Source organism: Petaurus breviceps, unplaced genomic scaffold (assembly GCF_028583685.1).
Source record: "Petaurus breviceps papuanus isolate PSGF00001 unplaced genomic scaffold, PetGlider_PUasm1.0 76, whole genome shotgun sequence".
Taxonomy (NCBI): domain Eukaryota; kingdom Metazoa; phylum Chordata; class Mammalia; order Diprotodontia; family Petauridae; genus Petaurus; species Petaurus breviceps.
Window position 1 is genome coordinate 40,565,837 of NW_027186473.1, and position 25,997 is coordinate 40,591,833.

Genomic DNA, 25,997 nt, shown 5'->3' on the forward strand with positions numbered 1-25,997 from the left:
AGCTGCCCGAACTTTTAAAAAATAATCAACTAAATTAAAATGTTTAGCCTTGATAAAATTATGTCACATAGCATTCCAGTATATTCATTTTTTTAAATGTGAAGTATATTTAAAAATGGTTTTACTAATAAAATTTTATCATTTTCTTTTTTTGATAAAATTTTATCATTATCATTAATCATAGCATTGCAACATATTTTTAAAATGTGAAGTATATTTAATATTGGTTTTAACAACAAAATTGTGTAATATATCCATTTTTTAAAATATAAAATATATTTGATAGTGTTTTTACCAATAAAATTTTGTCATAATAGCATTCTAGCATACATATTTTTAAATGCAAAGTATGATAGTGTTTTTATCAATAAAATTTTGTTATAATAACATTCTAGGATATACATTTTTTTAAATGTGAAATTTGATAGTGCTTTTACCAATAACTTTTTTTTGTCATAATAGCATTCCAGCATATTCATTTTTTAAAAAATAAAGTATATTTGATAGTGGTTTTTTTCCTTATGTTACCAAAGTCAACAGGTAAAGAGACATTAATTTCTATAGGAAATAGTAAGATTAATCTGACTTCGGTCAATGTAGTAGAAGAATGAGCAAAAACAAAGCAGAAACTAGTTATGTTACACTTACTAAATACTCCATTACCTATGGAAACATAGACAGAGAATTGGAGGGCACATCAAAAGTTGCCTTAGTCTAATTTTCTTGTTTTATGTATATGTGACTTTGGGCACTTCCTCTCTCTGGAGCTGAAATTTCCACATGTGTAAATAGGGTCAGCTAGGTAGAGCATTAAGTAGAACTCTGAACCTAGAGTTAGAGAAACCCAAGTTCAAATCTGGCGTCAGACACTTATTAGCTGTGTAACCACAGGACAGTCATTTAAACCTCTATCTGCCTCAAGTTTCCTCAACTGCACAATGAAGAAGCACCTACCTCACAGAGTTATTGTGAGGATCAAATGAGATGAGGATTGTAAAGCATTTGGACCATGGCAGGCAAATTCTAACACAGTCATTAAGACCATGGATAGGAATCTGCCCACCATTAGAACTTTAATTAGACTTGTGTAATGCTAAAGAGTTCGTTAACTTCATCACTGCTTTGATTCTATGTTTAAAAGTGTCCTTTTTAAAATTTTCCTTCTTTCATTCCTTCTTCCTCTTCTGTGGTACATACACTTCAGGTACACAGCACAATTACACATACACTCACATGAACACACATGCATATACACACTTTTCTCTCATTCTTTTTTCAAATACATTTGTCACTTATTTTCTCTTTGCAAGTAAAATTGATCTCTTTATGTTGAAATTACTAATAATGTCAAGAAAATGTATTGGGAATTCTTACACAGAATGCAAATCTTTAATAACAGTGGCATTCCACACACTCCTCAGTGTTTCGTGTAAGTAGACATCTTTACTCAAACAATATGAAGTTTATAGAACCATAGAATATAAACTTGAGATGTTCAAAATTCAGCCCTTCTATTTTACTAGAACCTTAACTAAGACAGGGAAACCTGGGCTTTGCCCCACATCATCAAAATTTAAATTTTGAATGGTACCAAAATACCGTCATAAGGTGCAGCTCTACTTCCTGGGAACTACTCCCAAGTGAATTCCTTCACCCTCCATCCTCTGTTTCACAAGGTACAAAAGTTCAGAGTTATACATCTGAATTTTAAATATGAAGGAACTAAGGACCAGTGTGATAAAGTTAGATAGCCAAAGTCCCCTACCACATTTGTGGGAGACAGGCCTAAAATTAAGATCACTTATATCACAGTTAAGTGCTGAATTCAGTATAACACACTATCTTACTCAGCTATTTTCAGTTTTATTTTTCAATAAAATTATGTATAAAAGATAGGAACACTTAAAAAATTCTTAAAAATTGTCATTGTAAAATTATTGAAATACAAAATTCTCCTCCAAGTTAGAAACAGTGCAAACAACAGATAAGAGTGCAAGGATGTGGTTTGGGCAATTTCCCCCCTGTCCCCTTGGTCAATCATCTTCAATGCTGGTTCTTTGAAGATGCCAAAAAAAAAAGTTTCTTTTGATATATTCAACAGGGAGTTTATTTCAGGTGAGATCAGGAGCTAAAAAAATCTAGTGCTGGAAACTCAGTAATTTACTGTGAGGATTCAAAACCAAATGGACTGATCTGAAAAGGGTGAAGACCTGTTCTCTTTCCACTTCACCCAACTCACAAGGAATAAAAGGACTCACACAAAGTGTCCCATCTCCTACGGGGCCCTGCTTAGAAACAATAGCCCCAAAGTTACTCTATTTTAATTCACTCAAGAAAATGAGCCAGCCACATCCCTTCTCTCCTGTCCCAAATGCCCCGGGACCAGTTCATTAAAAAAGAATAGTGATACTTATGCCAGTGTAACTGTATTTGGGAAACCAATACAATGCAAATAAAACAAGGAGGAGGGCATATGGGTTGAAGATTTAAAATTAAAGTGTACCTCTGTCACCCATTCTCACATCACATGAGAGCTGAGTTGTGTGTTCAAAGAGAAGAGGACACTTTTCACAGTATATCTACCTACAGTATATAAAACCGTTTTATAAAACACTTATTAATACAGAAAATGTCCCACGGCCTTCAATTTGAAGATCATAGGACTCAGTAATATAATGTCACAGAGAAAGATCATTAGAGTGATTTGTCATTCTGTGTCCTCCTTCCCTGCCCACAAAAGGTGTCTGCCCCTAAAAAGAGCAGTGTGAATGGTAGTAGAAAAGCCTACCAGCTGTCTACACATGTACCTGAAGGTACGCCCAAACTTCTTAAACACAGGTTTGAACACATAAGAAAACTAGTACTGGAGATACTTATTTCCTCGAAGGTTTAAACCATAACCCAGTCTTGTAATCCTCTGGAATCCCAAAAGGCAGTTTCTCATTTTCCATTTGTTTCATATGGATTCAGATTAGAGTAGGACATCAACATACAGTGCCTTCTTTGGAATTCAACTGATCATAACTTATCTTCTGTGGGTACAACTTCCAGCAATATTTGCAGGGTTCTGGTTATTTGATCTATAAATAATAATTTGGAAAAAAAGGACACAGAAAATTAGAGATGAATGAGAGGCAAGGCTCCAGAAGACATACAGTACAATGACAGTGTCAGAATGGTCTTGGACAGAATGGATAAAACACAATACTCGGATTTATTTCTCACTTGTTTCACTTCATTTCATTCCTCATCTCTCAACGGGCTGAACCATCTTGGGACTTCTCTGACTTCTCTGTCCTACCTCGGGAAGCTCATTATTGAAAGAAACTCATTATCCTGTAACATCTCATCAGCCTTGGTCTTCTACCTCATCATTATCCTCTGCCTTTTTTTTTTTTTAAGAAGGTGAGGCCATGAACTCTGTAACTCCATTTCAGGGAGTTCAACTTATATAGGTCCTCATTTCTTACCTGGCTGTACTACCACGGGACTTCCCTGACTGAGTTCTCTACCATGCCTTAGTGACAGTATTTTTTTCTTCTTCTTTCCCCCTTCCCCTACCTTTCAGTTTCCTATTTTCTTTTGTCTTCCCCCATTAGATTGTAAGCTCCCTGAGGGCAGGGACTGTCTTTTTTCTTTAAGCACTTAGCACAGTGTCTGGCACAAAGTAGGTACTTAAATAAACTGATTGATTTATATAAGAATTTATTTCAACATGCTTGTTTAAATTAACATCATATCTGCCATTTCTCTCCCACTCTTTCTGGGTTACTTGGTGACAATAAACTAACCCTTTTGTTGGCAAACTTCTCATTTCTGAACTAAGACATCTGAAAATATCTTACAGCAGAAAATCTAGGAAACCCAATGCCATAAAATTCACTGGGAGTTTAAATGAGCCATTTGGCCTGTCACTCTTAATAGAGTAAAATCCCTGGGCAAATGCCCAGCAATCTTTCTAAACCCGGTTCCAGGGTCTAGCCTAGTTTATCTCCAACTTCCTGGAGCACTTTTCTGCCTCAGCACCTTCCATTGCTTCCAGAGCATCAAGAATTTCTGTCCTTATATTCCAGTCTTAATTCATCCCTCAGCAGGGCTGATATAAGCTCTTCCTCCTCTCTTGGGATTTCTTTGCCATAAATATCAGCTCTATACAATTAATAGTCAATGATATAACCAAAAATCTTTTCCACTATTTTTAAAATCTAGACTATCTACTGAGTGCTTTTTCTGGGGGGTGAGGAGATAGGGTGGGGATTTAGACATGGAACAGAGCTTAGAGTACATCTAGTCTAATCTCATTTTACAGATAAGAAAACTGAGGCAAAAAAGGTGAAGTGATTGATTCTCTTTTCGCTAAGTACAGGATTTTCCATTTACTTAAAAAATAGGGGGCATCTGGTTGGCACAGTGAATAGAGTTCTGGCCCTAGAGTCAGGAGGACCTGAGTTCAAATCCAGCCTTAGACACTTAACACAAAAACTAGCCATGTGACCCTGGGCAAATCACTTAACCCCAATTGCTCTACCTTCCCCCCTCCAAAAAAAAGAGTAAAAAATAGAATGATCTTAATTATCAGATTCAAAACATTTCACCTGTCTCTTTCATCCTATCATACCTCACCTCCTCCTGTAGTTTTCTACTATCAGCATATCAGTCCCTTATGTTCAAGTATATAAATGTATTTCCAGTTTACTTTGCCTTATTATTCTAATCAAATAAAGAGAAAAGAAGAAAATATGCCTCACAAAGATATGTAGTTGGAAGATGGAGGAATAGTTTAATAGACAAAAAATATTTTAGTAGTACTGTGAAAATAGTTTTGAGCCCATAGAACACCTGAAAGAGTCTCCAGGATTTCCAGAGAACATGTTTGGAGAACCTCTACTTTAAATGAAAAGGGAACCTATTCCTATCAGAAGTGGTCCCAGAAGGGCAAAACTAATCTCAAGTCCTATTGCAGTACAAAGCTTGCCGGTATTCCAGTGGAAGGATTTAGAACTGATTGGTTTATGCCTTTAATGCTCTCTAAGTTGCAGCCGAACTGGCCTATTTGCTATTTGCCATTCATGACATGATTTTATCTCCCACCTCCATGCCTTTTTCTATGCGAATAATTTTGCTCTGTTCCTCTGTCTTCTGGAATCCCTAACTCCCTTTAAGAATCATCTCAAAAGGGGCGGCCAGGTAGCACAGCGAGTAAGAGCACCGGCTCCAGTGTTGAGAAGACCTGGAGATTGAATCCCGGGCTCAGATACTCAGCACCACATCCAGAAATAACTGGCCATGTAACCTTGAGCAAGTTACTTAACCCAATTGCTTTAAAAAAAAAAAAAAAAGAATCATCTCAAGAGCCTCCTTCCACAAGGGACCTATTCTGATTCCCCTGGTTAGTGATCCCCCCTGGAATATAAAAGATACTTAAAATTCCTTTGTAAACTGAATGACCTCCAGATCCTTGGTTCCATAACATTTCTGCTACAAAGGCTTGTGTCAAACCATCTATTTTTTTTTTAGGGGTAGAAGGCCACTGTTACTTGACATCCTACTGTCTCAAGGACAGAAGCATAAATAAGTTGGTTCAAGTAGCTAGCAGCAACTCAATAAAATGTTGTGACTTTGAGTATTCACAAGACTGACAGATCAAACTTTACCTTAGAAGAAAAGGAAAATTAGGTTCCATGAGAATTGGGTGAAGGATTGTAGTTCTGGGCTAAAGAGCAGGACAACATGGTATAACATAAAGAGTCAAAGGACCTGGGTTTGAAAATTCTACAACTTCCTACCTTGTATGACTTTGGGCCAGTGCCTTTACTTTCTGGGGCTTCCATTTCCTCAACTATAATGAGGGCACTGGATTGGAAGACTCCCCCACCTCTACATTATTATTATGCATGGATTTAGGGCAGGATCTGCACCAGGCTTAAAGGAGTAGCAGGGTTAGCTAAAAAGAAGAAGCATCCTTTGTATAGGCAGTTAACCTTCTCTCCCTCAATTCTCAATCACTTCTTTCCCAAAAGCCTTGTCACCTCAGATCCATTCAAGGTTAAGTGAGAAATAGAGAGGGTATGTCTGTGTGAGTGTAAAGGGTGGGGTGAAGGAAACAAATGGCAGCAGCCCATGGGAAAAAGGGAGAGAAGAAGGAATTCCCAAGGGATAGAGAGAGGGAGGCAAGTGGCTAGCAGAATCCTAGGTTTACAGATTTTGATCTAGAAAAGACCCTAGAATATGGGTTCTTAACTTGATTTTAGGGGATTTATGAACTTGGATGGGAAAAACATTTTTATAATTGTATTTGAAAGTAATTGGTTTCCTTTGCAAACATATGCATTTTATTTTATGCATTTAAAAACACTATTCTTAGAAGAGATACATAGGCTTCACCAGACTAACAGACTAACAAGAGGGTCCATGACTCATATAAAAAGGTTATGAAAAGTCTTACAGGTCACCCAGTCCAGTCCTCTCATTTTACAGATTAGGAACTGGAAACAGCTTGCCTCCCCCAAGTAGCAGAGACAGACTATGAATCTGGGTCTCTTTGCACTGTGGGGAGCAGGTCATCTGGCTAAGGTAGAGGCCTAGGAGTAGCTGTATGTGCAGGAGTAACTTGCAATCCTGTTACAATGCAATGAACAGGAATCTGCAGCACATAATATCACAACTTCTACCACCTCCAAAAACAAGCACTAAGAATAAATCCCTCCATGTCTTTCACTACGCCTTGTGCGATTAGACATGAGAGTCATGTACAGTCAGTCCTGTTCTTCCCTCTGGCCCTTCTGGTATGGTTTTTTGTTTACACCATTGATTCACATCGGGTCACAAATCATGGACTTACTGAAAACAAGAATAAAGTATTCCCTTTCTCTTTAAAGTTCGCTTTCAACAGATAGGGCCTGCTTGCGGGGATGGGAAACCTGCAGGTGCCTTTATTCTGTTTAGGGTAACCACGGAGTATCTGGAAACTAATCTCCAACACATCTGCTTTGATTCTACACTGTGGATCTGAATGCAACAATAGGGTGTTGAGACGGGAAGAGCAACAATGTGTTTTAGAATGAGACAGAATGGATTAATGGCCTCCCCTGTGGTCCCAAAACACATAGAGGTAGCAAGACTGAGATCCAGGGTGTAGAAAATTGAGCTGGAGATAAAGGAGGCTTTTACTATGGTAAACTTGGGTGCTAGGTAAGTGAGGAAAGAATAAAGAAGTCTCATAACTTTAAGTGGGATGGTGGCATTGGGTCCCATTTCCCTGGCACAGAACACATGCTCAATGAATGTTGGAGGAATTATTTTGGAAGGATACCTCATGCACACAGACATACCAATTAAAGTATATGTCAGATGAAGGAAAAGTACTGAAAACTGGGGAGATCATGAGCATCTATCTCATAAAGGAGCCAGGCCCTGAACTAAGCCTGGAAGGAAGTTAGGGCTTCTAAGAGGAACAAGGGGGGAGGAAGAGTAGTTCCCCCCAGGAATGGGGAACAACAAAGGCATGGTAGTTAGAGATTGCATACTCTATACACAGAATAGTTATCAGGGCAGAATGGCTGGAAGGTATGTACACAATGAGGAAAGGCAGCTGGGAAGCTGTTTTTCAAGCAGCTATGTGGTATAGTGAGTGGATGGAGGGCCAGGCAGGCCTGGATTCAGTAAGACTTATCTCCCTGAATTCAAGTCTGATCCCAAACACTTACTAACTGGGTGACCCTGGGCAAGTCACTTAACTCTGTTTACATCAGTTTCCTCATCTGTAAAAAGGAACTGAAGAAGGAAATGGCAAACCACTCCAGTATCTTTGCCAAGAAATACCAAAAGGGGTCACAGAAAGTCGGACACAACTAAAAATGACTCAACAATTTGGGAGACAGATTGTGCAGGACTTTAATGGGTAGCATAAACAATTTGCATTGTCTTAGAAGCCATAGGGAGTCACTGAATCTTTTTGAATAGTGAAGCGGGTTGGTCATGGTCATGTTTTAGGAATGTCAATTTGGCAGCTGTATATGGAAGGGATTAGAGAGGAGAGAATAGAAGATCAATTATCACACTATGCCAAGAGTAGTGAAAAGTGAGGGCCTGGGAAGGAAGGGGCATAGGCATAAGCATTTCTTCCTAAGGTTCCTTCTTTGAGCATAGACAATGTGACCAACCCACTTTCTGATTGTATGTCAATTCCCTCTCTCTAAATGTTGAACAGTTAGTATTTCTTTCCCTTCAAAATAGTTCTAGGCCCCAATTCCCTTCCCTCACTTCTCCTATCTTCTATGCATCTTCCCAGTAGAGTAATTGTAATTCAGAGGTCCCTTCTAAAGGTCACAACTAGCCTTTCCTGGCTTGTAATATCAGAGAAGGCAATTAGGTAGAGTAAAATCCCATTTTTCAAGAACAAGGTTGGGAACAAGACCAATCCACTAAACAGAATTTTCCCAGGAACACAGCAATTGGTTAACAGTAAGGCAGCTGCTGAGACCTTTGTAGGCAAAAGCTGATGGCAGAGGTATGACTGAAGGGAGCAGGCAGAAAACCACTAGATCATGAGCCAGGCTGGGCCACAGTGACTGACCAAATGGCAGGTGGGGGTGAATAGCTATCTTCTTCTACCTTCCACAACAGTTCCCTAGAGAAAAGCAGCCCCCATACTGTGTATCAGGCCATTCTGAAACACTGGAGAATGCATATATGGCCTTGCCAATCCCTCACTTCGTTTTGGAATTATGGTATGGCTGTCAAAGTTGCTTTCTCTAAAAATCAACCATAAAAAAATCTCTATGCCTTCCTACCCAACTCCACACTTTCTGCTTTTCTTTACTCAATACAGCCCTTTTACCCAGAAATAGCATTTCTTATTCAAGCAGGGTGAGCAAACACTATCTGGCCAGCCTAGCTACCTTCTTCCTGAGTTATATAAGTTCTAAAAAACTAAAAAGACAACTCCAAGTAAACGACTTTTCCATTGTGCCCGATTATTCTTGGCCACTCTGGTTCTTGATCTAGAAGGTAGTGAAATGGCTAGAGTGCTGGAACTGGAATCAAGAAGACCTGGGTTTGAATCCTGTTTCAGACACATACTAACTATGAATATGGACAAATACTTCCATCTCCCTGTGTCTTACACTCCTCAAATGAAAAATAAAGCTATTTAACTAAAAAATCTCAGTGCAGGTCAACTTAGATTGGTCTCTTAATCAAGCATATGGTTCTGAGGTATACTAAAGATAGAGATATTTAAGGGACATTATTAGACTTGATTTCAGAAGATCAAGGGAAAAACATAAACCCCTCACGTAAGCTGAGACAAAGTCTTTAGGTATGGAAAGCACCATGGGTTTCAAACATGATTAGTAATATCTTAGTTAAATTTTGCTTGACTCGATTTCTTTGTTCCAAGAGAGAAGGTGGTCATTGAAATTTAACTGGTGTATAAAGATGTATCAAACTTCTTATTTTTTTTCATTGTTATTAGGGCAAAGAGTACTCAGCCTATAGAAGTAGGCCTCTGCAGATGCTTGGTGCTTGCAAGGTTTCAATTTTAAACCATGGAGATGACCATCAATCCCCCTGCTTGCACTAATGCTCATGAAGCATTTTGAGGGTCAGAGATTACAGCCCCATGATACTGTTCTAGCTATTAATAGATAAAGTGGAGCAGATGAGCCAGCACGTGGTAGAGATTTTGTTATCTAGAAGCTGCAGCAAAAAACAGCTACTTGGGTATTTTTAGCAATACCTTCTGTATTTAGGAATTTACTTTGGAAGACGCTGAAGCGGTAACAAGCCTAGCTAGATTGGATCTGCCCAGCCACATATGGTAGGAGTGTGGGAACCACAGCAGACAGCTAATACATGGGTGAAATATTAACTTCCAGGTGCAAGGCCAAGAGCAGACCCTCCCACTCTCGGAAGATGGAATTGTAATAACACTTTACATATGAAAAGTGCTTTTATCGTTTTCAAAGGGCATTCAAACCTGTGATCTCACTTGATCCCTACAGCATGTGCAGTTTTGACCACTAAAGTAGTCTAGGCAGATGTTGAGAATGACTAAACAAGCTTAATTAATTTACAAGCCATCTTTAGTAAGAAAAATGTCCCACTGCAGACTCCCCGAAAGTCTGTCAGACGTACCCTCCAGATTTCAGTAGAGACTGAGAAACGGATTTATAGCGACACCTTCCTCAAGACAAGTGCTCGAGACCCTACAGAAGCATAACATCGTCCATCAGAAACAAAGATCTGAATAATTCTGCCAGCACTTCTCTCACCTGATATAGATAATTAAGGGTTTTATTTAAAGGCAAGTCTGTTGTACAGGAAGCCTGGCCCCACATCCCCCAGATGTTTAGCTTACGCATTCAATCTCTTGCTGGGAGATACAGAGGCCACCTATAAAAAACGATTAAGGCTCCCGGCCCAGGCTGCATTTTGTCACTTTCCCTGCTCCCACAGTGGATCTGAATATGTCACAGAGGTATCTAAAACCTCTCCCCCTTTTTTTTTCCCTTGCACAAGAGGATCATGTTTTTAAAAAAAGAAAGAACAGAGGAATTAGCTACTCTTGTCACAGCTGGCAAGAAAAAAAAAGCTTTCCATGGAGCCCACAGCTCCCTTAAAGAGCACATTTTATTTCCACTGGAGGAACACTATCAAGCAAAAACTGGTTCAACACTGGCATCCTGTGGCCAGAAAGATTAATCAAATATCATTTCTGCAGGAGACTCTGATTTTCAGACTCTGAACATTCTCTTGCTCTCTGAGTCAACCACAGCTCTCTGCAATATCCTAATAGTGGGCAGCGAAATCTCCCTGCTGGCAGAGGCATATTAGGTATTTGGGGTACAACCTTATTGGAGGCTCTGTGTCCCTTTAAAGTGGCTGAGTGGAGGTTCATACAATCTGCTGGCTTTAAAGATACCCGTCTCCAGACAAGAAATGAGAGCATGCAGGAGGAAATGCTGTGTTCTAGCATGGCAGGTAATGGTCAAAAGTCTTGTAGGTAGCTGAGCCTGCATGTTTCTTCTCTTAAGAAGCTTTGCAACAAGTTTCATCCATGAGGCTTAGAATACATATGTACATGTACTCTGTGTGTGGATATGTGTGTACATATATGTATGTGTGTATGTATGTGAATGTGCACATATACATTTTATATACATTTATATATGTACTGTATTGTGTATACGTGCAATGTTTATATATGCATTGTACATGCATATGTATGTATATAAGTACTTGTGTGTGTTTATATTTTTATATATGTATGGTTTTTTGTTAGGCTACTATTAATTTCCTATATTTTACTGCAAAGGCCTTACAGGAGAGGGTGAGTAGAAAATAACACAAAATCAGGGGAAGTCATTACTTTTTGGCACTCTCTCACAAGGAAGCTATAAAGATAGTGACTGATAAGATGCTGGTTTAAAGTCAGAGGATCCCCAGATACTCAAGAGGTTCCAGCACCATTTCCTTTTCAAAATCACCCACTACAGAATTGCTAGTAAAATTCAGGAAGGATGAGAGCTAAATGTGGAGGTCATGCACATATTCAGAGATCAGTGAGGGGGAAAACAATGCTACAAAGAACTTTGAAAGGGAGGAGGGAGTGGGCAAGAAAGAAGGATATGAGAATCAACTGAGGAAACTGCAAAAACTGGAATTAGAAAGGAAGAAGTGTGAAATGCAGAAGGCAGCTGCAGGCACGGAGCAGGAAAGTCTGCATGGCTCACAGACTGTAAACCAGGGAGGCAGAGGAGGGGAAAATGCACCTCCCAATGCGTAGCAGGGGGTAAGCTTCTCTTTTCATTATCTCATCATGAAATAAAATCTGTAAACCTTAAAGCAGGCTATAAATGCCAGCTGTTTTCCCTCATACTTCCTCTAAGACCAGGGATTCTTTATATATACATGTATGCATGCATACATACACATACAGAGAGAGAACAGAGCAAGAAGAGAAACAGAGAGGAAAGAGAAAGAGAGAGAGAAGAAAGGACAGGGAAGAAGGAGGAAAGGAGACAGAAATAGCAAGAATGAAGGGATTCTTAGGTAGATAGACAGAAATTAATATATAGGAATCCCTTGATTCTTATATATCAATATGAACATATACATATATGAATCCCTTTTTTCTATATATATATTCTATACATACATATATTACATATTCTATTACATATACATATTCCATATAGATGCATCAAGGGATTCTCCTATGTATGTATATATGTGCAAATATATATGCATATATATACTACACTTATACACATATACATACATGTATATATAAACTGCATGTATATATACAATATTCATGTATATTCTGAGTATTTAATGTAAGTGGTTTCCTGTGTAATCCTATGCTATTTTATTTTATATAGTAAAAACATTATTCTAGAAGGGCTTCATAGCCAGACCACCAAAGGGGTCCAAGGCACACAACAAAAACTCTGCTCCAGGACAACTCTAGGGGCATTATAGATTTCTCTGTAAATGAAAAACAATAAAGCCTTTATTAAATATCTACTGTGTCCTTAAAATGAAAAATCAGACCCTTCCCTCAAGAATTAGCATTATGCTTTTATGTTTTAAACTCTGATCTTATACCTTATTCTGTACTCCACAAGTATTTATTAAGCACCTATTATATGTCAGACAGTTGGATGCTAGAAATGTCTTAGTTTTTCACAGTGCTGCAGTATGTCATCTTACAGAGCAAAGAGGGCATTTCATTTAAGGAATGTACCAGAGCTCACCCTGGCAAAAGCTAAGTTGAGAAAGGGTACACTAAAAGAAGGCTCTGGTGATTTGCCTTCCACATCATCCCAATGTTCACTGTTCAACTAGACTTTACAAGAGGAGGTTATTTTATGAACAGCCTAAAATATGTAATAAAAGTTCAAGGGAAGTATTTTGACTGGGCTAAGAATACTTATTAATTAACCTGTTAGGAAAAAAAATTAATCTAATTCTTCAAAGTTTTTGGGAACAGATTCTATCAAAATATTATTTGGAATGAAAACTAGTTCAGACTTTTATTTTTAAGTTCAGACTTAAATACTAAAAATGGAGACAGGATAAATGAGTACAAAGTCTAGTCTGAGTATACACTGGGTCCTGGGTCTCCAATGCTGACATATACCAAGTTCCCCCAGCTGTCAGTGGTCTTCCTCAGCTTTCCACATGACTCTAAGTTCATTTTATACATAGTTTAGATTTGCTTATTAGTGCATATGATGCACCATCTGAGTAGAACTTAAGTTTTTTGAGACCAGATCTCATTTCTATCTTTGTGCCCTCATGTCCTAGCACAACACCTAGTATATAGTAGACACTTGTTGCTGTGAACTGAATGGAAACTTTTTTTTTGCTTTTTTTTTGAAGGGCAATTGGGGTTAAGTGACTTGCCCAAGGTCACACAGCTAGTTTTTGTGTTAAGTGTCTGAGGTCGGATTTGAACTCAGGTCCTCGACTCCAGAGCCGGTGCTCTATTCACTGAGCCACCTAGCCACCCCATGAATGGAAACTCTTAAATTTACTGACCCAAAAATAAAAGGGTCAAATCTGCCTGAGACAGATTCTGAATAATGTTCTATGACACCACAAAGTATCTGATTTAAGCCATTTATCATCTTTACCAGATCCTCCAATTCTAAATTTAGCCCTTTTCCTACCATGTCCACAATCTGACATTGATACAATGCAGTGCAACACACATACATGTCCCAGGTTGTACCCATGTTCTACATATGGCAGACAATACGACAAACAATTCCTCCTGTGCTAGGTATTGGATTGGGATCAATGCAGAACACTGAGAAGACTGGGTCCCTGCTCTCAAAGAGTTACATTAACAGTTGTAGTCACAGTGAAAGAATTAAGCACAGAAGTCATAACTTTACAGACTATGGTAATAAAGAAGATCATGGGAGTCTTCCTTCCCTTCTTCCCAAATAATTCAAGTTGCTTTTCTCTTTTTTTTTGGGGGGGGGGGAGGCCGGGATTTCAGTCAACATTTATTGACAAGCCACCATATACAAAACCCTACCTTGGGTTCTCTGAAATGCAGCATTTTGATTAATCTGCCTTTATTCCCCATCCTGAACCACTGTAATTAAGTTACTTAAGGGATTGGAAAGTACAAGTAGGTCATTACATAGCTAATAACATTTTTTATCTAAAAATTCGTTAACAGGGCTTAATAGCTTTAAAATCTTAAAGAGCTATTCTCTATTTGAAGTAAATGGCCAGCCAAGGCTCCTCCAACAGTGGCATCAGCCGAACCTGAAAAGGGCTTCGTGACTTGAATTCAAATGCTTCTCTTTCTGCCCTGAAATCATTCACTTCAAATAGGAATAGCCCTCAATTTAGAAACTGGTTGTTTTGAAAAAGGTTTTGTTTTGTTTTGTTGTTTACAACTCAGAATCAACTTTCTTTGGAAGTATGGTGTCCAAGCTCCCAGGCTAGCACATAAAAGTCTGTTAACCTATAATGTAGTATATGAAATGCAGTAGAGGAGAAATGAATCACCATGTGAAATGCTCTTTCTTTAGGCAAATGCACAGACTTCCAGTTTGGTATGCCTGAAATACAAGCCTTCTTCCTCCTCCTCCTGCATTGTAATGGGTTTTTGGTTTTGAATAATCTCCCCTTTTTGCCTCCTCTATCTATCAAGGAAGTGGAGATTGGGGCTCCAGAGGGTAAGAGATAGAAATTTGTGGGAAGAGAAGAGAAACAATATCTCCATCTATTGTAAACCCCTTTTTGGGGGGGCATCTTCCTGGGGGAGCCTTTTTCTTTTCTTCCACAGGCCCTAAGGATTAGCTCAGGCTGCTATATTCTATATTCTGAACATACTAGATTACTCTCTATTGATTCTCTGAATAGACTCCATGCTTCTAGCCTCTGACCTTTCCTTATAGCAGAGTTATGAAATAGGCAGCAGGTACCCTACAACAATCCTAAATTCTGCTGGAATCAGGTTAAAATGTAATTTGGAAATATTTAACAAAAAAAATTAAAATGAAATAAAATATAGATGACATTACATTTTAAAAACAAGCCAGGGGTGGCCGGTGACGCAGTGAGTAAGAGCGCCGGCCCCGGCGTCAGGAGACCCGGGATCGGTTCTGGCCTCAGATACTTAACACCCACATAAAAAAAAAAAAAAAAAAACTGGCCTTGTAACCTTGAACAAGTTACTTAACCCCAATTGCTTTAAAAAAAAACCAAGTCAATATGCCCCTCCATCAGATCCTCACTCAAATAAAGTTTAGTGGCCCCTGTTATATATGAGTTTGACACCAATGCCTTAAATACTTCCCCCTCAATGCCCAGTATAAACTGAAACCCATCCTTTTCTCTGCTTGACTTAAAACCCTTCCCTCATGGACCAGTTTAAATACAATCTCTATAAAGCAGCCATTTCTGTTAACACAGATTCTGACTCATGACAGGCCTAAGGGAAGAGTAGATCTCATGTGGTTATGAATAGAGGTTATAGACTGGATCATCTTTTTTTTTTTTTTTACATGATTGGCCATAATGTGAAAAATCAGAAAGAAGCAACCAGATTCAGTGCTAGGATACTAATGGCAACTAGATGATACTTATCTGTGTGGATAACAGGATCTTAGAAAGAAATTCATGGTAGTCAAAAATCCTGATTTTACAGGTGTAGAACTGAGGCCCAAGGAAGTTAAGTGATTTTCCTCTGTTCACACTGCTGCTAAGTAGCAGAGACAGGCTTTGCTAACTGAGTTAACAATCAGAAATTTAGAGTTGGAAGAAATTTTAGAGGACACCAAGTCTATTTTCCAGATAAGGAAACTGAAATCCTGGGAAGCTCACTGACTTGCACAACATTGTTGAAGCAATAAACATCAGAGATGGGATTTGAACCCAGGTCCTTTGACTCCAGAGACAGTTTTCTTGCCACTGTCCAACACTATCTCTTAATTTTTGTTGTTGATTGGCAGTTTCAGTCATATCTGATGCTTCATGACCCTATTTGGGGTTCTCTTGGCAAAGGTCCTAGAGAGATTTGCCATTTCCTTCTCCAGCTCGTTTTATAGATGAGGAAACTAAGGCTAACATGGTTAAGTGACTTGCCCAGTCACACTGCTAGTAAGTGTCTGACAATAGATTTGAACTCAGAAAGATGAGTCTTCCTGACTCCAAACCTGGCATTCTACCCATGCACTCACTACCCAGCTGCCCCCAGCACAGTTATAGATAAATGTATGTGATGGTCTCCATAAGACTTCAGCTCCTCAAGGGCAGGGGTGATGGTTTTACCTTTTCAATGCCATTTAATTGCTATTTTAATTTGTGTTACTGTTTTAAGGAATATATATATATCCCTACAAGTATGGGTTTAACAATAACCATGTATATATCTACCTTTCTTAATCCCTTGCACAATTCAGGAACATTACCTGATATTCTCTGGAACCACTTTGGCTTCTTGTCCCAGACAATGAAGAAGTAGTATGCCGGGATACCAGTCAGCGTGATCCCAAAACCTATCCCAGTACTGAATGGATCAGAATAAAGGGACAAGGCTACCATGAAAAAGCACGTGAAGGAAAACAGAGCTGGGATAAACAGTGGCACCTGAAACAAAGACAATGACAAAGGTGACTTTGAACTTCCTTTGGATACTGACTAGCGCCAGAACATAACAATACAAACAAATGGAAGTTGAGTGATTTCTTATAGTTTTGGGACTGACCACAACTGATGGAACATCAAAAATGGGATCATGGAATATGTATTAAAACACTTGTTTGGAATGGGTAGAGGCAGAAGTCTTTATATCATATAAAACATAAAGCTAGGAACACTATCCCTCTATAGATGCCCTTTCTTATATCAGTTAAGTATTATTGTTAGAGATGTAACTAAAATTTTTGCCATCCAGGGTAAACTTTGCTAAAAACAAATATCACGGGGCGGCCAGGTAGTACAGCGAGTAAGGGCACTGGCTCCAGTGTTGAGAAGACCTGGAGATCGAATCCCGGGCTCAGACACTTAGCACCCACCCAGAAACACCTGGCCGTGTAACCTTGAGCAAGTTACTTAACCCCAATTGCTTAGGGGCGGCCAAGTGGCTCAGCAAGTAAGAGCACCGGCTCGTGTCGGGATGACCTGGATCAAATCCGGGCTCAGATACTCAGCACCACACCCAGAAATAACTGGCCGTGTAACCTTGAGCAAGTTACTTAACCCCAATTGCTTAAAAAAAAAAAAAAAAACAAATATCAGGGTAAGCAATACATAAATTATCCAGACAACATTTTAAGAAAAATTTCCCGTAGGGCGGAAGTTGGAGAAAAAAGACTGGGATGTAGCAAGATGTTGCAAGGGTGGGGAACCTGCAGCCTCGAGGTCACATGAGGCCCTTTAGGTCCTCAAGGGCAGGCCTTTGCCTGAATCCAAACTTCACATTTCTTCTTATGCGGTCATCACATCATCATTTGGTCATTCACAGTTCTGAAGTTTGGATTCAGTCAAAGGGCCACACGTAATGACCTAGAGGGCCACATGTGGCCTTAAGGTTGCAGTTCCCCACCCCTGTGGGGATAAGAGCTTACATTGGTTTCAACAGCTGAAGGAACAAAGAGGGCACCTTCTGGAAGTTTTCTTTTTTAACTAAATTCATCAGGCTTTTTTAACTGCTGAAGGAACATAAAGTATTGTCAGTGGGCTAAAAAGTGGGCTACCTTGGAGTAAAGTACCAGTTGTCCTTAGTTATGGCTGTGATGAACAAGTCTTATATTTTTGGACTTCAAACACTGAGTCTTTTTGAGTTGCTATTATAATCCATTTTAATATGATACAAGTAGCAGAGGCCACTTGTTACACTTAAAAATGATTAAGTGTGTATCGATTTCTTTTCTGAGATATGCCACAAGGGCTGACAAAGTATAGAAGAGGCAAACTCTTTGACCACTGATGAAGATGGTTGCTAACACTATGCAATGCATATAATTTAAAAGCCTTCTGACAACATTATCAATGTTATTTTTTACAAACGACCAGATGACAAGATCCAATCAATTCTGTGAAGGATTCAGAGAGACTATGGCCATAATATTCCGCTTTCCAAAGGAAAAATGTGATGGATAAAAAAGACATTCTGTAAAGTGATATCCTTCTCAAATTCTACCTCCAAATATAAACTTAATATTTTTCTTTTTTGAATATATTGTTTAGAAAAATTAAGTATAAGATAACATTAAATAGCTATATTAGTGATATTAAAAGTCAAAATATTTCATTTGGAAACTCCTAATTTCTTATGTTCTACTATTTATCTCCAACTGTAAGGAGAAAGGCCTTTATAATAGATATCTTGGGCAGATTAATAAAAAAAAATTGTAATAGTAACCAGACATCTAATAGAGAAGAAGAAACTTCTTCTACCAATGTTGGTCAGCATCTTCTCTGCAATTTACAGCTTGGAAAGTTTCTAGGAGCAGTGGAATTAAACTCTCAGACCCATAGGCCTAAGCATCCCATAAAAGTCCCAAGTGTGGTAAATCAGATTAAAATATACTTGGAAAATGTTTAACAAAATAAATAAAAAATACAATACTTCATAGAGAATGTAGTTTGTTATTTTCTAAGTCAATAAGAGGCCAGTAGCAATCCACTTCTATTTGAATTCAACATATTACATATTGGCTTAGAGGTTAAGTAATTAAATACCTTGCCCAAGATTAATCAAAGAGCATATGTGTGTGTGTGTGTGTGTGTGTATGTGTGTGTGTGTGTGTGTGTTATTAGAACTTCTTTATTCCAAGTCCAGTACCTTCTGTATTGGGTGCTGATACAAAGGCGAAATTTCCTCAATGCATCTTAACTCCATTGGATCTATGGAAGGATATGGCCCTGTATAGCACTGAATGAGAAGACATGCATGACCTGCAATCTTCATCATTTGGAGGGAATAACAGGGGTGTGTTGAACCAGTGCCTCTTGAGAGTTGCTTACTCAATTATACTTCTGGTTTCAGCAAATGCTACAAATCAGAGGATTTATCATTTTGTTGATTCTCAAGAATTAAAGATGCAGAAAATGTTAATAGTGCAGATTAAACTTAACCATTTAGTCCACTCTCACTTTGGGGATCCAGTCATTAAACATTTGCCAGCATGCACCTTTTAATAACCATATCAATGAGATCACAAATGCAGTAGAATAATGTAATAATGAATAACCTTCCATAAATCTCTATCTGACCCCTTGAAAGTCTTTATGGCTCTTGACAATCCTAAGAACTTTCTTTTCCAACTTGTCACAGAAGACATCTGGAAGGAAGTTGTTGAAATTTTCAACCCTTCAAACTAATAGGTGTGGTCATGAGAAATCAAACCAGAAGTCTACTAAGAGCTTCCTTCTTCAAGGAAAATTGTCTTATACTGATTTTTTTTTCTTTCCCAACTAATGCAAATCCATTGGGCATACATTTCTCATGAAGAGTTAAGCCCTGGATTCAAGGAGGTTCCCCTCATCAGTATCATCATTGAATCATCCCAAGTGAACAACTGTGCCTTGGGGAGGAAGATTTATGTAAAACCATTAAAATGACTGAGGTTACCTTGAAAGGACGATGCATATCTGGTCGTTTGTATCGGAGATAAATCAGCCCTGCAACTGCTAGTCCAATAAAAAGCCACCTGGCAAAACTGAGGAAATTCAGAAGACCATAAAGATCACCGGAGAAAAGCATTATCATCGTCAAAGGGTACTGTGGGTGGAGAAAAAAAAAGAGAGGAAAAAAGATCCCAACTGAGGCTAGCAAAAATGGAACACACAAATTATAAGAACGCTACAGAGCCTCGGCCTCTAACTAGATTTCATATGGCCTCTTAGACCCGGGAGCCACCAGCATGTTGTGAGAAACAGTGTGCTAAGAGCAGCATTCTGCAACATGACTAAAAGCAGGGTCGTCATTACTACCCCACCCACCTGCAGACAGAATGACTAACAGGACCAATGGACAGGGCCAATTCTTAATATGGGCCATACTTCGAGCATCTGGTTGTGGGCTTGTTTCTTTCATTTTAGAAAAAAAGAGAATCGGGGCAGCTAGGTGGTGCAGTGAATAGAGCACCGGCCCTGGAGTCAGGAGGACCTGAGTTCAAATGCGGCCTCAGGCACTTAACACAAAACCTAGCCGTGTGACCTTGGGCAAGTCACTTAACCCCAATTGTCCCTCAAAAAAAAAAAGCAAAAAAGAGAATATTTTTATACCAAGTCAAAGAACTTAAACTTTAGAGACAGAGTACCTGGATTCTTATCATATTTATGATACTTGTTACAGTTGAAAATGGTTAACTTGGTATTGATTTTCTTTTTTAAGATCATAGTAACTTGAGTGCCCTTGGGCTAATTATTTGATTTCTCTGGATATCTGTTTCTTATTCTCTGTCAAAAGTGGATTAAATGAACTGTATTGTCCCTTTAAAGTTCAAAATTCAATTCAATTCAATAAGCATTTATAAAATACCTGCTACCCGCCAGGTAGTATGCCAGGCACTGGGGACACAAAGACAAAAATAAAACCATCCCTGGCCTCAAGAAGCTTACATTCTAATTGTGGGATATGTGCATGTGCGTGTTTCCATTTTATACAGAATAACATATACATAGAGGAGTAAAAAGAAGATCATCATAATTTCAAGGATTGGGGGAAGCACCAAGAACTAGCTGAATCAAGAAAGGCTTCTTGTAAGCAATGGTTATTGAGCTGAGTTTGGAAATGAGGGTTTCCAAGAGGATGAGTTGAGGGGGGAAAACAATCTAGGCATGGGAAACACCCTGTGTAAAGATAGAAAGGAGGGAGATAGAATGTCATTCATGTGAAACAATAAGTAGAAAGGTTTGAATCAAATTTAGACTATGAGAAGAAGCAATATATAATCAGTCTGAAAACACAAGTTAAGGCCAAACTGTAAAAAAATTTTAAATATCAAGCAGGGGGATGTGTTGTCTTGAATGGGGTTTGACATGATCCAATCGCCAATTTATGTATAACAATTTGGCAGTTATGGGGAGGATTGCTGTGGGAGAAGGGGTTACAGGCAAACTAATTAGAAGCCTTTTAAAACAACACAGCAAGAGATAAATCTGTAGTGCTATAGGTCTGTTTCTTTGTTTTGTTTTTAAAGTATGACTGTATATGAGGTGGTAACTACTAATAACAGCATAAGGCATTTTGAAAACCCAATGACTCTCTATTAAATGCTGCCCAATAAATTCCTTTGAGATACACACCTGTGATGTGGCCATCTCTACATAACAGTATCTTTGCCCCTGAATACAAACCACTGACCTTTCTTCCCCTCCAAAGTTATTCTCACTATATGCCTGCCTTGTCTGACCCTCAAGACAGTGGAAAATAAGGAAGAAGCCGAGATCATCACAAAGTGTCTCTGCAGCTACGCATACCAAGGACAACCTGAGTGACAGTCTGGACTTTAAATGAAAGCCCTCTTCACAGAATAAATAATATGTTCTGTTCTCACAAGGGAAGCTTACGGAGAACATGTATTTTAGAAAGAATTTTCAGGGAAACATTTTGAAACAAATTAAAGGCATTTAAAAAAAAGGCCAATGCCTTATCTGGTGCACCTCACAACAGATGGAAGTGTTGCAAAATAATAGGGGAGGGTTTACATCACATCAGCAATGGACATCAGGAGCATTTTCCATTCTATTATGCCTCATCTTTACAAAATATATCTCACTAAATGAAAAATTTTGCAACACTAATTTCAGTTTTAGTATTTATATATGCTTCCTTTCAGGTACTCTCACCAACTGTCTCACTTTTAGTCACAGAATCATTCCCACAGCCCAAGTGTTCCTCCATTATCTTTGTGCATAATTGTCTATGCTTTTCATTATAAGGTGTCTTATGATGAGCCTGGGTGTTCTCAGTCTACAGCACTGAGCTTCACTTTCAATTAAGTGAATCTGAGCCTCATTACTCAGACAGACTTTTCTACAAGGCTTTAAGTCAGTGACAGGGGTCAAGCTAATCATTTCCCTTCAAACCTTCAAACTCTTAGGAAAATCATAATGAGATGGGCTTTAGTTACCTGCCTGGGAGAGTTAAATATGACTAGGAAGAAAGCTGGAACAAAGGGAGGTAGTATACTACAGTGAAAAGATACCCAGAGGATTTGGGTTCAAATCCCACCACTAATACTTATTACCTGTGTGACCTTGGAAAATATACTTGAAATCCTGGGACTCAGTTCCCTCCTCTATGAGAGGGTTGCAGGAGATAGCTTCTGAAGTCCTTTTCAGCTCTAGAACTATAATCCCAATGTTGTAGAATGGAGGGTGTTGGCCCTGAGCATTAAAGGCTGGTTTGAATCCTGCCTCCAATACTTAATTAGTTGTGTGAACAAAGGAAAGTCACTTAAACTTTCTGACCCCTCAGTTTCCTCATCTATAAAATAGGCCCACTAATATCTACAGTTTCTATCATAGGTTTGTTGTAAAGCTCAAAAGACCCTCACGAACCTTAGATTATTATATAAATGTCAGTAATGAAAAAGGAACCAAATACTATTCATGCAAGTCTCACTCTACCCCTTCCATGCTTCAGCAAGAAAAGAGAAGGAAGGAGCCCCTGAGAAGTTCTTTGAATTCATCTTTGCAAGCCTGTTATTCCCAGTTTCATGGAGGAACACTTGTTAATATGCATTACCAAAACGATGACAGCTGGCAGAGGAGTGTACTTGCGGACATGAATCATGGAGAGGATTTCTGGAAGGTGACCCTCACGGGAAGCAACATAAAACAACCTGATGGGAGAAAAATGTGGATTGACTTTATAAATGTTCATTCCACAAAGGAAAACTTGAGAAAATCAGAATCTTTTCATATGGCATGGGCTCCGTTCTTCTAAGGTGAATTTTTGCATTTCTCCTTTGAGGCAGGACTATGTAAACAGTGAAAGAAATTTAATTTAGAAGTATACAAAATTTGCCAACCCTATTTATTGTTCATTAAGTAGGTCGAATGGTCATGTCTCATTTACTGTTACTTCCTGTGTTTAAAATAAAAATCAGTGGTGAATAATATTGACAATGGAAAAGCTGACAACTTTAATCATTCCCAGTTTAAACCAGGAAAGACAGCATGACACGGGGGGTTGGAGTGCCTCAGAGTTGTCAAACCTGGGTTCTGCCTCTCCCACATACTAACTGCATGGCCCTATAGAAGTCCTTTAACATCTTAATACCCCCAGGCAACTATTTAAGGCTTAAATTAGAGAGGCCTCATTGACCTACTTTGGTGAAGGGGCTTTTTCACACATCAGTGAAGGCATTGATAAAATAAGTCTAAAAACAAAAACAGTAATAATGATAATGGTAATTTTTATGTTGATAATAATGATAAAAATGAAACCAAAAAGGACTTTGTGAGATAAGCTCTCAGGCTCAGGCTCTCTCTCTCTCTCCGCCCCCCCCTCCCCAAAGAGGGATAGACCCAAGGAACTTCCTCTACCAATTCAAGTTGACATCTCTGAAACTTTATTATCTTAGTTAGTTGTCTAGAGCACTTGAAAGTAATTTGTCCAGAGTCACAAGAGGATCTTGTGTCTGAGGCAAGATTTGATTACAGGTTCCTGGCTCTAAAAACAAAAAAATTCCAACTCCCAATTCACTATACTTCTCCATCTATATCATCTATCTATCTATCTATCTATCTATCTATCTATCTATCTGTCTGTCTGTCTGTCTGTCTGTCTGTCTGTCTGTCTGTCTATCTGTCTGTCTGTCTGTTTCTGTTGGTCTGTCTGTCTTGCTAATTAGATCATAATTTCTAGTGTCTCTTTCTTGGTCCAAGAGACTTTCATAGTCAAAAATAAACCTATGCACTTGCACCTGCTCCTCTCAGTGCAAAAAGATACTAATCCTCACCCACCTCAAAAGGGATATCGTCAAGTTAATGGTAATGGCTCAAGCAAAAAGTATACCTTACAATACAGGAAGGAAGTCTAAATGTCTCTTTCCCCATTTGGGAACTCCACAAAATCATAGGATCTAGAACTAGGAGGAACGTTAGAGATTATCTAATGACTCTATTCTAGCACAACTCATTCCATTTCCACAACCATTATTTTGGTTAGTTGACCCAGCACATAAGAGTAGTCATCTTTTAATTAGATTTATTCACTCACCTGGAAACAGCAAAAACACCCCCATTCATGGAGCCAAAACAGGAAAGGGCAACAAAGACTGGGACGGCTATTGAGAATTTTCCCAAAAGTCTTTCTGCAAAAGTCTAGAGAAAGACACAGTAAAGGAGATATTCAAACTTTGTCAAAAAGTGAAAGAAAAATGAAGCACTTTTCAAAGAATAAAGATAGACTTCTTAATAATAATTCTCAATTGCATAAAGCACAAAATTATTCTTATAAAGTGGACCATAGTGGATTGATTACCTCTTTTAGGCTCCGTTGGACATACATGAGTATATTTAATGTAATGTGGACAGGGAGGAAAGGAATGGAAGAAAGATGAGAAGAAGGAGTCACTCTGTCTTTCAGCAGCCCATAGGTAAGAGAGAGGACCAGCAGGATCAGGAAGATAAGAAAACAAGAGGTCATTCACCAAGCATTTATTAGCTCTTACTTTTATCCCAAACATTGTGCTAAGTGCTGGGGCTATCAAAAAAAAAGTCAAAAAATGGAAATCTTATGACCCATTTGAGAACATTCCTATACATGCAAGAGGTAGAGAGGGAAGATAAAGGGTGCCTATCACTCTCATCCCTATTCAAACAATCAGAACTATTTGAGCTACAGGTCACAATATAGTAACCACTGGAAGAGCTGGGGACATAGTTTTAAGGCGTCAGTTATTCATATTATCAGTGGCAAGCTGGGATTCATCCTAATACGTCTCTGATGGGATGATGATACCCATGTTAAAACAATGATGTTACATTACTAAGTATAAGAAGAACTCAAGATAGCCTATAAAACCTCCTCCTACCCATTCCAAATGAATCCTACTGCTTGTTATACCTAGGCTCTAAGGACATAAGAACACATCTACCAAAAACGTTCATTCAACTCCTCCAAAATCATACACAAAATCCCATGGAAATTAGACAAAAGATAAATACACAAAAAGGCAAAAAAAAAATATTTTTAACATTATTCCCTCAGAATATAGATCAAGCATACTTTCCTCAGTGGTGTGAAATGAATGACTGAATGAATGAAGCACTATGTACAAAGCATTATGCTTTATGCTGGGATATACACAAAGATAAAAATATCTGGTGTTGGTTGATTGCCTTTTATACAGATAATACCTTATTATCTCAGTCCATATCAGGACAAAAAAAAAAAAGCTGACAATCTTTAAATGTTAAAATCACATTACTGACTTTAAATGAGTAAAATGCATGTATGGTTTGTGTTCTTTGATATGGCTAGCTACAGTGATCAAAATCGTTCTTAGTGCATTAAACTCCCATATGTGTCCAAAACAAACTAGACAACTTATTCTTAGTCAGTGATGCTGACTGGGTAGATACTCAGAAGGTGGTACTGTCTATTTAAAAAGGACAATCAGCCAGGACTGGGGGTTCACAAACTGATCAGTTTCTTCGTTGCCAAAGGATAAGAACTAGATCTGTGACTTCACTGATATAGGGAACTCCCAGGTAAGGAAAATTCTTCTTAGAGAGTGGCCTGGAGCACTTAGCAATCAAGTGACTTGCCCAGGGTTAGCCTTTCATCGCTCTGGGATTCTAAATAACTTTTTTTCTTCTTCTAAAAAACAAGACTAGTATAATTTTTTTCATAGATCATGAGGTGAATATTTACAAAAAATCTTTCACAGTCCCTCTTAATTTCCCTATTTCTTCTCTTTAGCATCCCCAGTTGATGCTGCTTCTATCTTGTTTGCACATAGCTTACTATGTACCCTTGGATTGTGAGCTCCTCAAGGACA

At 38.5% G+C, this 25,997-nt stretch overlaps 1 protein-coding gene and 1 long non-coding RNA gene across 2 annotated transcripts in view; one reads left to right on the forward strand and one right to left on the reverse strand.

Annotated features, from left to right (window-relative positions):
* Window positions 1-218: 218 nt before the first annotated feature.
* The window catches only part of SLC7A11 (solute carrier family 7 member 11), a 122,214-nt gene continuing 96,435 nt past the window's right edge, over window positions 219-25,997 (reverse strand). Inside the window, exons 8-12 of the mRNA XM_069105378.1 lie at window positions 24,212-24,315; window positions 22,733-22,829; window positions 19,610-19,759; window positions 16,443-16,620; window positions 219-3,080 (exon numbers count right to left, since the gene is read on the reverse strand). Coding sequence (XP_068961479.1) covers window positions 3,019-3,080; window positions 16,443-16,620; window positions 19,610-19,759; window positions 22,733-22,829; window positions 24,212-24,315 — 591 coding nt within the window. The 3' untranslated portion in view covers window positions 219-3,018. The remainder of the gene's footprint in view (window positions 3,081-16,442; window positions 16,621-19,609; window positions 19,760-22,732; window positions 22,830-24,211; window positions 24,316-25,997) is intronic.
* Window positions 10,724-17,265, forward strand: LOC138175078 (uncharacterized). Its single transcript, XR_011171869.1, has 2 exons — window positions 10,724-10,983; window positions 16,434-17,265. It is a non-coding gene; the product is annotated as an uncharacterized lncRNA (long non-coding RNA).